The sequence below is a fragment of the Pseudopodoces humilis genome, chromosome 23, assembly GCF_049639895.1.
Source record: "Pseudopodoces humilis isolate 2021_Gansu_Grassland_sample_001 chromosome 23, ASM4963989v1, whole genome shotgun sequence".
Classification (NCBI taxonomy): domain Eukaryota; kingdom Metazoa; phylum Chordata; class Aves; order Passeriformes; family Paridae; genus Pseudopodoces; species Pseudopodoces humilis.
In genome coordinates, this window is record NC_142222.1 from 7,678,560 (window position 1) to 7,691,829 (window position 13,270).

The 13,270-nt window shown below is 52.5% G+C and overlaps 1 protein-coding gene across 6 annotated transcripts in view; it reads left to right on the forward strand.

Moving 5' to 3' along the window:
* Positions 1-8,069, forward strand: part of CLIP2 (CAP-Gly domain containing linker protein 2) — a 70,364-nt gene extending 62,295 nt beyond the window's left edge. For all 6 annotated transcript variants that reach the window (XM_088066180.1, XM_088066182.1, XM_088066181.1 and 3 more), the window contains 5 exons: positions 101-257; positions 748-907; positions 1,836-2,021; positions 3,532-3,594; positions 4,084-8,069. In XM_088066180.1, coding sequence (XP_087922306.1) covers positions 101-257; positions 748-907; positions 1,836-2,021; positions 3,532-3,594; positions 4,084-4,095 — 578 coding nt within the window. In that variant the 3' untranslated portion in view covers positions 4,096-8,069. The remainder of the gene's footprint in view (positions 1-100; positions 258-747; positions 908-1,835; positions 2,022-3,531; positions 3,595-4,083) is intronic.
* The last annotated feature ends 5,201 nt before the right edge of the window (positions 8,070-13,270 follow it).

A 13,270-nucleotide genomic window follows, 5' to 3' on the forward strand; every position in this document is an offset into this window, starting at 1 on the left:
TCTGTGCTTTTAGGAGTGGGGATTGGGAAAAGGCAAAAAGCAGGAATGTAAGTAAAGGATTAAGTGACCTTTCTTCCCCTGAATCCTCTGCTTCTCATAGCTTTGGAAAATAAATGCAAAACAGCAGAAAAGAAGGCTGATTTGGTGTTCAAAGAAAAGAAGAGGTTGGAAGGAGAACTGGAAGCCTTGACCAAGAAAACACATGATGCTTCAGGGCAGCTGGTCCTGATCAGCCAGGAGCTGCTCAAGAAGGAAAGGTCAGTGTGCAGGTCTGGAGGACAGAGCTGGAGACAGAGGGGCTCTGTGTATATTCATGTTCTTCCTGGATGCTGTAATCACCCACCAGAAGAAATGTAGGGTTGCACTGTTGAAATCCAGCCCAAAGCTTTCCCGTTCCTTAGAGATGCTGATGTGAGAGTTGGGTTAGAGTTGGAGGCTGTGAATTCTCAAAAGGCACTGCCCTTTCACTGCTTGCCAGGAGCTGCAAGACAGCTCAGTTCCCTTGTAGATGCTGAATGAAGTCATCTCCAGAGCCAGCCAAGCTGCTGCCCTGCTCCCAGGCTGTCCCTGAGCTGGTCCCAGTCTCAGAGCTGGCAAAGAGGGACGAGAAAAGAGCGGTGGGAGTCGGGTCAGATGTGCTCACCGGCCTTTCTTTGGATCTGTAGCAAAGGTGGGGGGGGAGCACAGCAGAACTCCAGTGGTGGGTGGGCTCTGGGAATTCTTCATCTCTTCCTGCTGCTGTTGCAGGAGCCTGAACGAGCTGAGAGCGTTGCTACTGGAGGCAAACCGGCACTCCCCAGGGCCGGAGCGGGACCTCAGCCGGGAAGTGCACAAAGCTGAGTGGCGGCTCAAGGAACAGAAGCTCAAAGATGACATCAAGGGGCTTCGAGAGAAACTGGTTGTGCTGGTGAGGGCACTAAAATCCCTTCTGGGCACAGCCTAGAGGCTGAAGGACCAGAGCCCTTCTGTACTGCTTAGGGGAGTGGGGGAGAGGGTCTGAGCCCTTCACTCTTGTTCCAGGTCTTTGTGTTTTCTTTTGTGCTGCTGAGCGTCTTTTGGGAATTCTCTTGACCACGACTGAGCTGTGGCCTGGCTTAGCAGCACCTCACTAAGCAGCAAAGATATCCATATGTCATGTAATCACAGAATATCCCGAGCTGGAAAGGCCACAAGGATCATCAAGTCCGACTCCTGGCCCTGCTCAGGACACCCCAACAATCACATGTGCCTGGCAGCACTGTCCAAATGCTCCTGCAGCTCTGGCAGTCTTGGGGCCATGCCCACTGCCCTGGGGAGCCTGGGCAGTGCCAGCACCCTCTGAGGGAAGAACCTTTCCCTGATATCCAGCCTAGACCTCCCCTGACACAGCTCCAGCCATTCCCTGGGTCCTGTCCCTGGTCGCAGAGAGCAGAGATCAGTGTGTGCCTCTCTGCTTCCCCTCGTGAGGAAGTTGTAGACTGCTATGTCCTTCTCCAGTGTTCTTCTGATCCCACAGCTTTTAGATCTATGGCTAAATAGGGCTACAATCTGTGGGAGAAACTGAAAGTTGTTCAGCTACCCCACGCCTTTTCCATATTCTCTGATCCAAGAATAAGCAGTGTCCTCAAATTCCCGGGTACTTCAGCGTCCTCCAGTGGCTGAGATGTGAGGAATTGATTTGAACTGCTGGGAGCAAACTGGAGCTGCTCCTGGTCCCTTGATGCGAGCTGTGCTCTGCCCCCGCCCGCTGCTGAAATCCCAGTGTGCTTCTAGGCATGATGTGCATTTCCACCTCGAGTTTCTGCAGCTGTTGGTTTTGATATAACATATTTTGATTTTCCCCTTGCTGCCTTAAGGACAAGGAGAAGTCAGTGATGGACCAGAGGCGATACTCGCTGATCGACCCCTCGTCAGAGTCAGAGGTGATCCGGCTGCAGCACCGGCTCGTCAGCACGGAGGACGTGCTGCGCAACGCGCTGGAGCAGGGACACCAGATGGAGAAGCTCATGGAAGCAATGAGGCTCTCCTCTGAGAAAACACAGGTAGAACATCCCCAAACAGGGTTGTTTTAGCCCTCATCAGTCCCCCTGGGGTCTTGCCCTGTGCTCAGGGAGTGATGCCGTCAGTTGGGTCTCCTCATTGCTGGGAACAACCTGACAAAAACTTGCTCTGTAGATGCAGCCTAATGCTGTAAAATCCCTGCTGGTTGGTAATGACAGATCCCTTTGTGCTCCAGAGAATGGCTGCTAAACATGGGGTTTTGGGGAAGTGGCACTGAACTGTTCTTTATGTGTACAGTATTGTCTGGCTGCTCGTGTTCGTAACACGGAGGTTGAGGTTTTTCTGACATCCCTCTTCTTTGAGAGCTTTATCTGTGCATCCCTAAGCAGAAACTTTGCAGGTGACTGGTGATACCCATCAGGTATCTGCCTTTGGCAGAAAGAAAATCTTCGCTTTCTCCTTGTGTTGGACAATGCCTGACCCACAGCTTTGCAGGAGATAACAAGGATTTGACACTTGGATGTTTTCTTGAAGAGTTTTAGTGATTCCTCTGGGAGCCTTTTTATTTAATTTCAAGCAAATTGCACCACTTTGTTCATTATTGTGACCATGTTCTGAGACCAGACTTCAAGCCTGATTTTTGATATCATCCGTGTGGTCAGTGCCCAGATTGGGTGAGCTGCAGGCAGGTAATTGCCTGTGGTGGGGGGTGCTGGGCCCTGGCAGCAGCACTATTCTTGCCATCCAGGTAGGATCCACTGCCTGGCAAACAGCTCAGTCTCCTGTCCCAGCTTAGTTGGAATTTCTGCCTGGTTTTCATGATCAAACTAAACCTCTGTCCTGTAGGGTTGATTCTGCATCTTTGTGGTCCCAGTGAGGATGGAAACTGGGACTCTTAAACCCTGCAGCCTTGTCTCCCCATAATGCCATCAGCAGTTCACCAGTGGATGTGACTCTGATTGCCAAGGCCCAAGCAGCAGCATTGGGAGCGCTGGGGCTTCAGGCTGCAGCTTTCTTCTCTTGCTTGTGCTGCCTGTACTGTCATTGGGAAGCTGAAGGGCTCCATACTACTCTGCTAGAGAAACCTTATAAATGTTTAAAAGTTTTGTCCTCTCTAAAGATAGAACAGCCTGTCCTGATTGCCAGACTTGTCCCCAGAGATGGGAAATGGGGAATGTCCTTTCCAGTGCTGGATGTTCAGTATGCTGTGCTTTGCAGCTAACACTGTCCTTGGCTGGATTTGTGTTTTGGTGTTTAAGAGCTGTGGTGAATAGTGGGTTTGTGTCCATAAGGAGCTTGGGGGTGTTTGGTAGCTGGGGGGGATGAAATCTGGCACATGGGGATTGAGGCAGGGTGCAGAGGGCAGGAAGATTCTTGCCCATATTCTCAGCCCAGAAGTGAGCTGAGGTTTTTGCATCCTTTTTTTCCTTGTGTGGAGTGGGCAGCTAAGGGAGGACAGGGCAGTCTCACTGCCTACTTTTCAGTGCTTGTAAGCAAAACCAGCAGGATCTGTGTCCCTCTTCAGTAAGTGTTGTCTGTCTTCCATTGCAGACTGTTGGAAATTCAGGGTCTGCTAACGGGATTCACCAGCAGGATAAATCCCACAAGCAAGAGGTGAGTTATGAGCAGAATGTTGTTTAAAACAGGATCTGCTTCGTGTGGTTTCTTGCCTGCTGTGGTGGGGACAGCACTTGGATGGGGGTAGTTCTGCCAGCACAGCTTGACTGTTTCATTCCCACAGCAAAAGCAAGAGGCTTTGCACAACTCCAGCTCCCAGGTGTGGTGGGAACCTCACTAGAAACCCCTTGAAGCCCCGGGGAAGGTGGTGGTGAGGAGCACACAGAGGTGCAAAGGGAGTTTCCCTACAGTCTCCTGGATCAGTGCTGTGTGACACTTCTCCTGGCAGCCCCTGCTAGAACCTGCTCAGCCTCAGATCTCTGCTGTCCCCTTTACATGGGTGGCATTTGTGGGACATGCTGTCCTGGCCTCCCACAGCAGACTTCATCTACCCATAAAAGCTGTGGGCATTCTGCTCCATGCCTCTTCCAAGAAAAGCCTCTGTGCTTGTCCTCATTCTGCCTAACAAGATCTGTTTTCTTCTAGGAGAAGCTCTGATAGAGAAGAGGTGAAAAGGATCGTTTCATGCCAGTATCAGCTCCTCTGCACAGTCAGGAAAAACACCACCACATCTGGCTTTAGCACCTCCAAAAGACCACACACAGTATTTTCACTTTAAAGCAGGACAATGTTTATAATGTACTAACTGTTGTAATCAGGACAATCCCAGAGTCCAGTTTTCCAAGACAGCCATTATTCCAGGAGGGAGCAGAAAGACCTCTCTGGGTTTGGTTTCTTACTTGTATGGTTTTGACTGTGGAATTTGTATTGTTTGAGCTGCCCTTGTCCCACCAGCTGACGTGGTTTGGGTGACAGCTGCCCTGACCTGTGGCTGAAGTGTCAGCAGGTCCCAGTAACCCCACAGGAGCTGCAAAGGGATTTGCCTGTGGTGTTCAAAGCACGTGCCCATAGACTGCACCCTTCCCACGGGGTCTGTCCCTTCCCTCCCACACACCCTGGTGTCCTGAGGACCTGCACAAGTGAGTGAAACCTGCTGGGCTGATGATGTGAGGTCTGGGGCCGTGTTCCCCTCCTCCCTTTGTGGAAGACATCACTGTTTTAGAGCAGAGGCTGCACTTAGTTCTTGTATTATAGCATGTTGTGGGAAATAATCCAGTTTCAGAGGGATATTTATTTTGTTTCTTCTCCCCTGCCATTTGGGGAAGAAGATGTGGTGGCTCTGAGTTTGGGGTCAGGCACACCTTGCCTGGGTGTAGTTGGCCTTTCTCCTGCAGTGAGATCTCTGAGCAGGCCTGCTGGAGTCCTGTGCCATGTCTGCTGTCCAGCTTGGTCCCCCTTACTCCTGGGGGGTTCATTTGGTCTGTTTTGAACTCAGGACTCTGCAGATGCTGGATCCCGGCATCGCTGGCCTTGGAACTTCATGCTGGGGGCAGTCATTGCTGGACAGGTGCATTGAGAAAATGGTTCCCTCCTTGCCTGTTTCATTTAACAGCTCACTGTGGGTTGCCTGGTGCTCTGCACAGCTGTCCTTGGCTCTTCAGTGTGATGCCCATCTGCTGCTAACCAGGATGGATGAGGTGAAGGTGCTGCTCTGAGCCTTTGATGGCTTCAGCAATCCTCTGTACATGACCTGAGTGTGTTTGGAGCAGAGGCAATCCAAGACCGGAGCCCACACAGCTCTTGTGTCTGTACCAGCAGAGGATCTTGTTCCTTCTTCCCAAGGCTTTACTCTGACTTTGCACCACAGCTCCCAAGTGGCATCAGGGCAGAGGAAGGTGACAACATGCTCCTAAAGGTGTGAAAGAGCCCAGCTCAGGTTCACTGTTCAGTAGCACAGACAACAGTCACAATATTTTTCCAGGCTTCTCCCACTTAGTGCCCAACTCCTCCAGCCTTCATGAGCTCTTGTGCTGTGATGGGGCATCTGTGACAGGACAAGATGGGAGAGGAGTTGTGAGGCTGACCCCCAGCAGGTGAACATGATGGCACATCAGCTCTCTTGCTTTTTGCCCTGATTTCCCACAAAGTTGTGTCACCTTTTCTCAGTGGGTTGCCAGGCTCCTGCTTCTTTGAAGGATAGGCAGCCAGAAGCAGCCTGGGAAAGATTTGATGGCTGCAATCTTGCCATGAGGAGGCTGACATTGAGTACTTGACCCTTCTCACCTGACACAGGTAATCTGTCCTTCAGAGGATGGGAGAGGAAAGGGACTTGAGGGAAGTAAAGCAGGTCAGAAATCACAGCAGAAATCTGCACATGGTAGCAGGAGACAGAGCATTGGATCGAACTGGCTGGAAATAATTTGTGTAGGATTCTATCCTGCCTTGTAGAAGTGTTTCTTCAGCTCTTACTAATCACCAGGAAGATTGCCACATCTCTGCCTTGCTCTGGGAGTTTCTCAAGGGATTGTAGGAATGGTCTCCAAAGCCCTTCTGGCTGAGTATTCATCTTCTAAGTGATTTTGGAAAATCCCAGAGGGAGTTTTTGTTTGTTACAGCTCTCAATAGTGAATACCTCACTGCTGTTTTTAAGAATGTAGGGCTGATGTTTCCCAAAATGCTACTGTTGGCAGGATGGTCTCTGAAGTCATGTCTGCAGATCCCATGGGCTTCCTGGGCACCTGCAAGAGGGAGGTCCCATTCTGGTTTGTAACTTGTTTTCCCTTATGGGTTTTCCAGTGACTTGTGACCAGCTGCCTTCACCTACAGCAGAGGTACCTGTGTTTTCCACCTCCCTTTGGCTCTGTATAGAATGAGACCCCCTGGGAGTGGTTATGGAGACCATTTGATCAGACCAAAGCTGTCAGGCTACGAGAGTCTCTGGCTCCTGCCTCTTCCCAGGGACCATCCCCTGAGAGCACCTCAGACCTGTGGCTTTTCCCGTTCAGCCTGGGAGACAATGCAGAACAGGAACAGATGGGTTCAGACCAGGTTCAAAGTTAGTGCTGATGGTCTTCTCTGGCTGTAAATGACTGTGCTGGTCCCTGAGGGTCAGCCAGGAGCTGTTGGCACTGCTTGGCTCTCTGTGCAGGCTGTGTGGTCACTGTGTTGCAGGGCTGAGGGTTGGAGCCCCCCACCCATTGGGGGAGCTGCTCCCAAATAGGGCCATGCACGATGCCAACAGGATATGCTGTTGTGTGCTCATGTGGGCTTCAGCTCAACCCTGTGTAAGGGCCAGGAGGGGTTGGACTCGCTCACTTCCTCCCTCTCCAAAATTATCACAGGCTTCCCCAGGGCACCAGCCTCTGGCTGCCCTTCTGAGGAGGTAAGAGACCACACTAGGGACAAACTCGGAAAGGACAAGGGGGAGGTTCCCCAGCCCCTCTATTTATTTGTAAGTTTAAGTGCTATTTTTACCTATGTGGTGGTGTATAAAGTACTTCATGATACTTGGTCTTACTGGCTTGGTTCTTTGGGAGAGAGTTCCGGGGCACTGGAGTGGTGATGCACCCTTGTCCTGTTGTTGATCCGGGCTGGTTCCTGTTTGTGCCTTCACTCCCCCTTTGGCTTCAGCCTTGCTCTTACCTCGATCCCTGAGAGCTGGTAAGGGAAGGGCTGTGCTTTCCCCAGCCTTTCTCCCAGCCTGAGAATGCCATGCTGGTTTTCCATCTGCAGATGGGGCCTGAGCATCCTGCTCCAGAGCAGTGGTGCAAGGTGGGGAGCAGGAGGTGACGTGCTGCTGGAGCCAGTGGCGTTTTCCTGACAGTTAGTGATGCTTTTCTGCTGAGAGCTAAGCCCTTATCCAGTGAAAAAAACAGCCTTTGCAACGGAGACTACTTAGTATTGAGTGATTTTAACAGCAGAATTCAACAGAATTCTGTTCTCTAGAATTTCTTCTCTAACTCTCAAGACCAAGGGGAAAAGAACCAGTCTGGCTTGGGAATGTCAATTTTATCCCTCCTGCAGCATCCAGAGAGCTGGAGCAAGGGGCAGCACAATGCTGGTGCCCTATGGAATGATGACAGCTCTTGGAATGACAGGTGCCAAGCTGCCAGCCAAGGCCTTACAGCTCCAGCCTCCCCCCAGCCACCAGCAGCTCCTCTGACTTGCAGTAGAGATGCATAAGGGTTTCATTAAGCAAAATGATGCAAATGACACTGTAAAAGTCTTAACAAAAATTTCAGTACTCCGTTATTCAGCAGCTTTAGCAGCTCAGCACTATCTGTAGGGAGTTATTAATACACTAAGATCCTATAGGCCTCCTGTAAGTTACCACAAAAAAGATGATACTAGATGTATAAATGGATGATAACCTTTTGCCCATACAGTATGTATTACAATTTTGTAGCTTAGTCATTTTTTGGCTATCAGATTTTGTTAGTATGATACAAAAAAAAAAAAAAAGACAAAAAAAAAAGGTTTGACTGCTAATGTCTATTTTGTTATTTGATTCATTTTCTTCCTCTGTACAAAAGCTGTACAAATCTGTCTGTGTAACTCCTCCACATCTGTATTCATGTACCATCCCCTTGTCCTGGCTTGCTGGTGTGGTGAGCTCCTACTAAACAATAAACTCTGTGGCTGAAGTTGGGCATCCTGGGGCTGCTGGGGCATGTTCAGGGTGTTCTGCAGTGCACAAACTGTCCTGAGCTGGAAGGGGCTGGGGCCACGGGGCTGTAGCACTGTTCCCCCTGCCCTGAGCACCAGCAGAGACCTTGAGCCGTCTGTGTTTGGGCTCTGCAAGTGGCTGGGAGGCTGCAGAGCTGCCCTGGGAATGAGCTGAGCTGGAGCACAGCTGCATTTGCTCTTCTGCATCCCATGCCAGAGGTGGGGACAGCCAAGCCCAGCACCATCTCCTGCCTGGGCAGCTGCTGCTGTCGAGCATCTCCCAAGCCTCAGCGTGGTTGTGCTATTTATTAATCTGTGATTATTTTCTAATTGTCTCCCCAGTCCCTCACTGACATATCCACAATGCCCTGAGGTGAGGAGTGTTGCAGGGTGCTGTGCCAGACCCATCTCCCTGCATCTCAGCACTGATCCATGCTTGTTTGAGCAGTGCCACCTTCATTTTGCATAGACTGTGGTTGGGTCATCCTCATTCCTTCCAGGTCATCTACCACAGACCTTCAGAGCACATGGAAATGGAGATTGCAGTGAATCAGTCCAGGAGGAAATGCCCCACCCCAGGCCCTGCCTCTCCTGCCCCTGTGTTCCCACCACATGTCCATATGGATGCTCTGAGCATCACGGAGTTTTGCTGTCACACATGAGGCAGGACTGGATGGATTTATGCTGATTCTTGGTGCTGAGGCAGAGCAGGCAGCTCTGTACTGCCACACAGCACTCTAGGCTGTGATTTTAACTATCTGAGAAAAAAAATGATGTAATAGTATTTTCTTATGATGCTGGTGCCCTATGGAATGATGGTACCAAAGCTGCCTGGGTGTTACATGCTCCAAACCAGGCCTTGGGCTTGCTGTGCCAAACCACCGAGCAGCCAATGTCTGAAACCCAGGTGAAAGCAGCAGGTTTGGCCATTCTCTCACAGGGACTGAGCTCTGTGGGACCAGTGGCCCTGCCCACGGCCTTTGCCCAGGTGATGCTTTGGGGATCCCTCACTTGCTGAGGAAACAAACAGAAATGTGCCCTTTGCACTTCACCTGGGCCTTTGTGGTTGTTCCGGTGCCCTGCCCGTGGTGACTCACACTGACAGTTCACCTGCACAGCAAAGCCAGGCTTATTGCCCACGCCACAATGCAAGAAGAAGGAAACCAACAACATGGGATGCCACAGAAGAGGACACTGACACAGCACATGAAGAACTGGCTTAGCTGCAACTCAAGTCTTCAACTGATTAAAGGAAAAAGAGAGAGGCCTCTCCTGTCCTATGAGGCTTTTGAGCACCAAAAAGAGGCTCCAAAAGGGCTGGAGAGGGACTTGGCACAAGAGCCTTGAATGACAGGACAAGGGGGAATGGCTTCACACTGTGACATGGCAGGGTTAGATTGGGTATTGGGAAGAAAACATTCCATGTGAGGTTCAGGATGCTTTGGCACAGGTTGCCCAAAGAAATTGTGTCTGCCCCATTCCTGAAAGTAGCCAGGGCCTGGCTGGATGGGACGTGGAGCAAGCTGGTCTAGTGGAAGGTGTTCCTGCCTATGGCAGGTGATTGGAAAGAGAGGATCTTTGAGGTTCCTTCCAACCCAAGCCATTCCATGACTTCATGACTTCAGGAGTCTGTGACCCACCAGCTCCCAGGAGTGGGGTGCGCTGCCTGGCAACGGGAGCTCTGATGAAGAGGGGCATGAGCAGCACAGGCTTCAGTCCTGCAAGGGATGAGGAAGGAGGAAGGAGCCTGCTGGCTACTCATTCTTTTTTTCATCCCTTTTGCTCACCCCCTTCGTTATGCTTTTTGCTGATCCCTGACTGACCCAGCTGGGCAAGAAGGCTTCTGACCAACCAGGGACCGAGTGTGTGCAGACATGGAAACATCCCTGGACACGCTCAGCCTCTCCCAGCTCCTGGATCTCTCCATCGGGGTACCCGAGAAAGGGGCCGTTCAATTTGCAGCCATGAGAAAACTGCTGCTGGTCATGCTGGAGCACCTGGACGTGCAGTACCTGACCACCGAGGAGCCGTGGCCGGGCCAGCTGAGTGGCCCCTCACTTGCTGATGTAGCTGCTGAAGTGAAAGAATTTAAGAAGGAGATGGAAGTCTACAAGAAACACACATCTGAGGTAGAGGCTCTTCCCAGCCCCCTGGGCTCTCCCCCACCAGACAGCCCCCTCCTCACTTCCTCAGACAGCGGTGCTTGGCACTGCCCTCACTGCCCAGCCAGAGCTTGAGCTGCTGGCAGTGGCTCTTTGCCGTCTGCGTGGGCTGCAGTGCTCTGGCACTGAGCTGGGCTGGGGCTGGTGGCACCGGCACCTGCTGGCCTGGCTGAGCCATGGGCTGCCCGTGGCAGGGTGGGGCTCTTTGGGGTGTTGCTGCCCTGCCCATCACCTCTGATATCCCACTTCTCGGACTGCTTCACAGGTTCTTGAGGACGCTGATGGAATCACAAGTGCGTCAAAGGGCTTAACCAAGGTACAGGTCTGTGCAGACCACTGTGGTTCTGCAGGCCATTTTCCCCACAGGCACTCCTCAGGTACTTGCCACCCTTACCACTTTCTCCTACAGTCCTCTAGGTCAGAGAACTTGAAGAAGAAGAAGCAGAAGGGACAGGTCGGTGCATACCACTCTGGTGGTGACTGTTGTGTTTCCCACACTCCTCATCTCTGATGCCACTTTCTCCTACAGTCCGGCATGACAAAGGAAAAGAAGATCCAGGAGGCACAGAATGAGGTGAACTGCTGCTGGGAGCAAGTCCTGGCTCTGAGACAGCAGCCAGTGCCCTCGGCTCTGCCGGCTGGATGTGTGGAGAATGCTGCCTGCAGCCTCCCAGCCTGGCTGAGCCGGGCCCTGCGCTGTCCCCCAGTGCTCCACAAACCATGGCAGGGCTCAAGGCCTTGCAGGTCCCCACTGACCCTCCCCAGATGCTCATGGCCACCACTCCTCTCTCTTAGGACGTGCCTCTTTCCCTGGATCTCCGTGAGGAGGTTCAAAGGATAAAGACAGCACAGACCCACATGGCACAGACAATGAAGGAGTTGGCTGCCTCGGTGAGCTACAGGGTGATGTCACCCTTGGGCTCTTATGAGGAACTTCAATGGGACTCCAAGAGCAGCGGTTTAGGGTCAGGGTCTCAGGAATGGGTGGGATCCCTGGGGTTTTCCGTGCAGCTGAAGGGCCCCCACGCTGGGACAACACGATTGATGTCTGTGCCCTGACTCTGCCATCACTGACCTTCCCAGATGAAGAAGATGGGAGAAGACATTAAAAAGCTTAGGCAGGATACAGCCCAGTGGAGAGAAGAGACCAGTGAAGAGATCTCTCAGCAAATTGAGTAAGAGGACAAGAGTGGGTTTCATACCCTGTGGGGCTGCAAGGGAGCCCAGGGGATCTGGGAGCACCCTGGCCTGCGGGTACAGGACAGTCCCCGAGCAGCCCTGCAGGGTAACCCTGCCCTTGCCCCCATCTCGCTGGCCAGGGCTGTGCTGCAGGAGACAAAGCGGGAGCTGCAGAAGATGGAAGAGCAGGGGGAGATGAGAAGTGCCATGCTGGAGCAGCTGCTGACAGTGACCCAGGTGGATGAGGAGAGGTCCTGGGGGAGGATTCCTACCACTCACTGGCTTAGTGCAGTAGCCCTGCTGGGGTTCCCAGCCATATTCCCCAGCTGGGTACAGCCACCCAGTGCTGTTGATTCCATCCATCCCATCTCTTAAGCCAATTCCCTCTGCCCTTCCTGCAGATGGCTGGAACAGATGAGACAGTGGGGAGCATGGAGGAGGAGCAGAAGGCAAAGGGGGAGTGCTCCAGCTGCTCCGTCGACATCAATGAGCAGTTGGGGGAGCTCCTCCTGTGCTGTGAGAAACTCCAGGAGCAGGTGGACTCCCTGGAGTCTCGGCAGGTGGCCATGGGCAAGCTTGAAAGGATGATGAGGAATTGGGGCCAGGTAGGCACTTGGCAACATGGGGGACTGGGGAGGACGTTGATGGCATCCCCCAGCTGCTTATTCTGTGCTGTAATGTGGGGGAGACCCAATCTGCCCCAAATTTGCCTGGACCAGTCAGTGGCATGGACAGAAATTAAAGCCTTGACACAAAAGTCCTGTTGAAACTGAGGGCTCATGGCCACTGGCTGAGTAATGCGGGTCTGCCCCTGTGGAGCAGCCAGACTCCCTTTGGTCAGCATCAAATGTTTTTCCTTCTTGGAACAGGACCAGGAGATGATGCAACCCAAGGATGCCACAGTTATGCAGATGCAAAGGGACTATGAGAAGCTCAGCTTCATCTCAGAGAGTCTCCAGAAGGACTCTCAAGAAAAGCAGAAGGCAATTGAGGTGTGTGGCTGAAACCCCTTTGGAGTCAGAACAAGGCCAAGGAAGACTCCAGGCAGGAATCTCAAGGAATCTGTCTCCCTGCTGACCTGCTCACAGCACTGTGCTGATTCCAAGTGCCTTTCCTTGATATTGTTTGGGTCAGGGAGGAGGGTGTGCTCCCTGCTCCTGGGTGGTGCCCCAGGAGGCAGCTCCAGCCCTGCTGGGGTGTCATGGGTTCCTTTCTGTGCTGAAAGATGCTGTTCCAGTCTCTGGAGAAGCTGCGGAAGGAGAAAGCAGATGAACAGGAAATCTTGGCAGCCATGGACACGGTACAGTCCTGAGGGACCTCTGTGCCAGCCCAGGGGTTCCTGGGCATGGTGACAAATGCCCCTTGTCCCTTGGGGGCTGGCTGGCAGAACTGGCCTGCAGGAGGGAGGATTTCCTGAGCTCATGGGGTGCCTCACCCTTCACATGGTGGGACCAAGCTCACCAGGGTGATGGGGCAAACAGGGCACCCTGAAAGGGGCATGATGGCCTGGAGGAGGCACTTCTCCCTCTGCCCCTCACGTGTGCTGCCCTGCCTGTCCTTCCTCATCCCTTTCCCCATCGCTCCCCTGCCCTTCCCCTCTGCTAGAAGGCCGACAAAGCTGCCTTGGGCAGCAAAGTCAACTGCAGCCAGTTTGATGCAAATATGGAGCGGCTGAATGAGAGGATGCAGGAGCTGCAGAGCCAGATTTCAGGCCAGGAGGAGCACTGGAACAAGGTGCAGCAGCAGTTCAGCGATGCAATGGAAGAGAAGGTGAGGGGTTCTCATGGTCCCCACCATCAGAAACTGGCACCTTTGGGACTTGACAG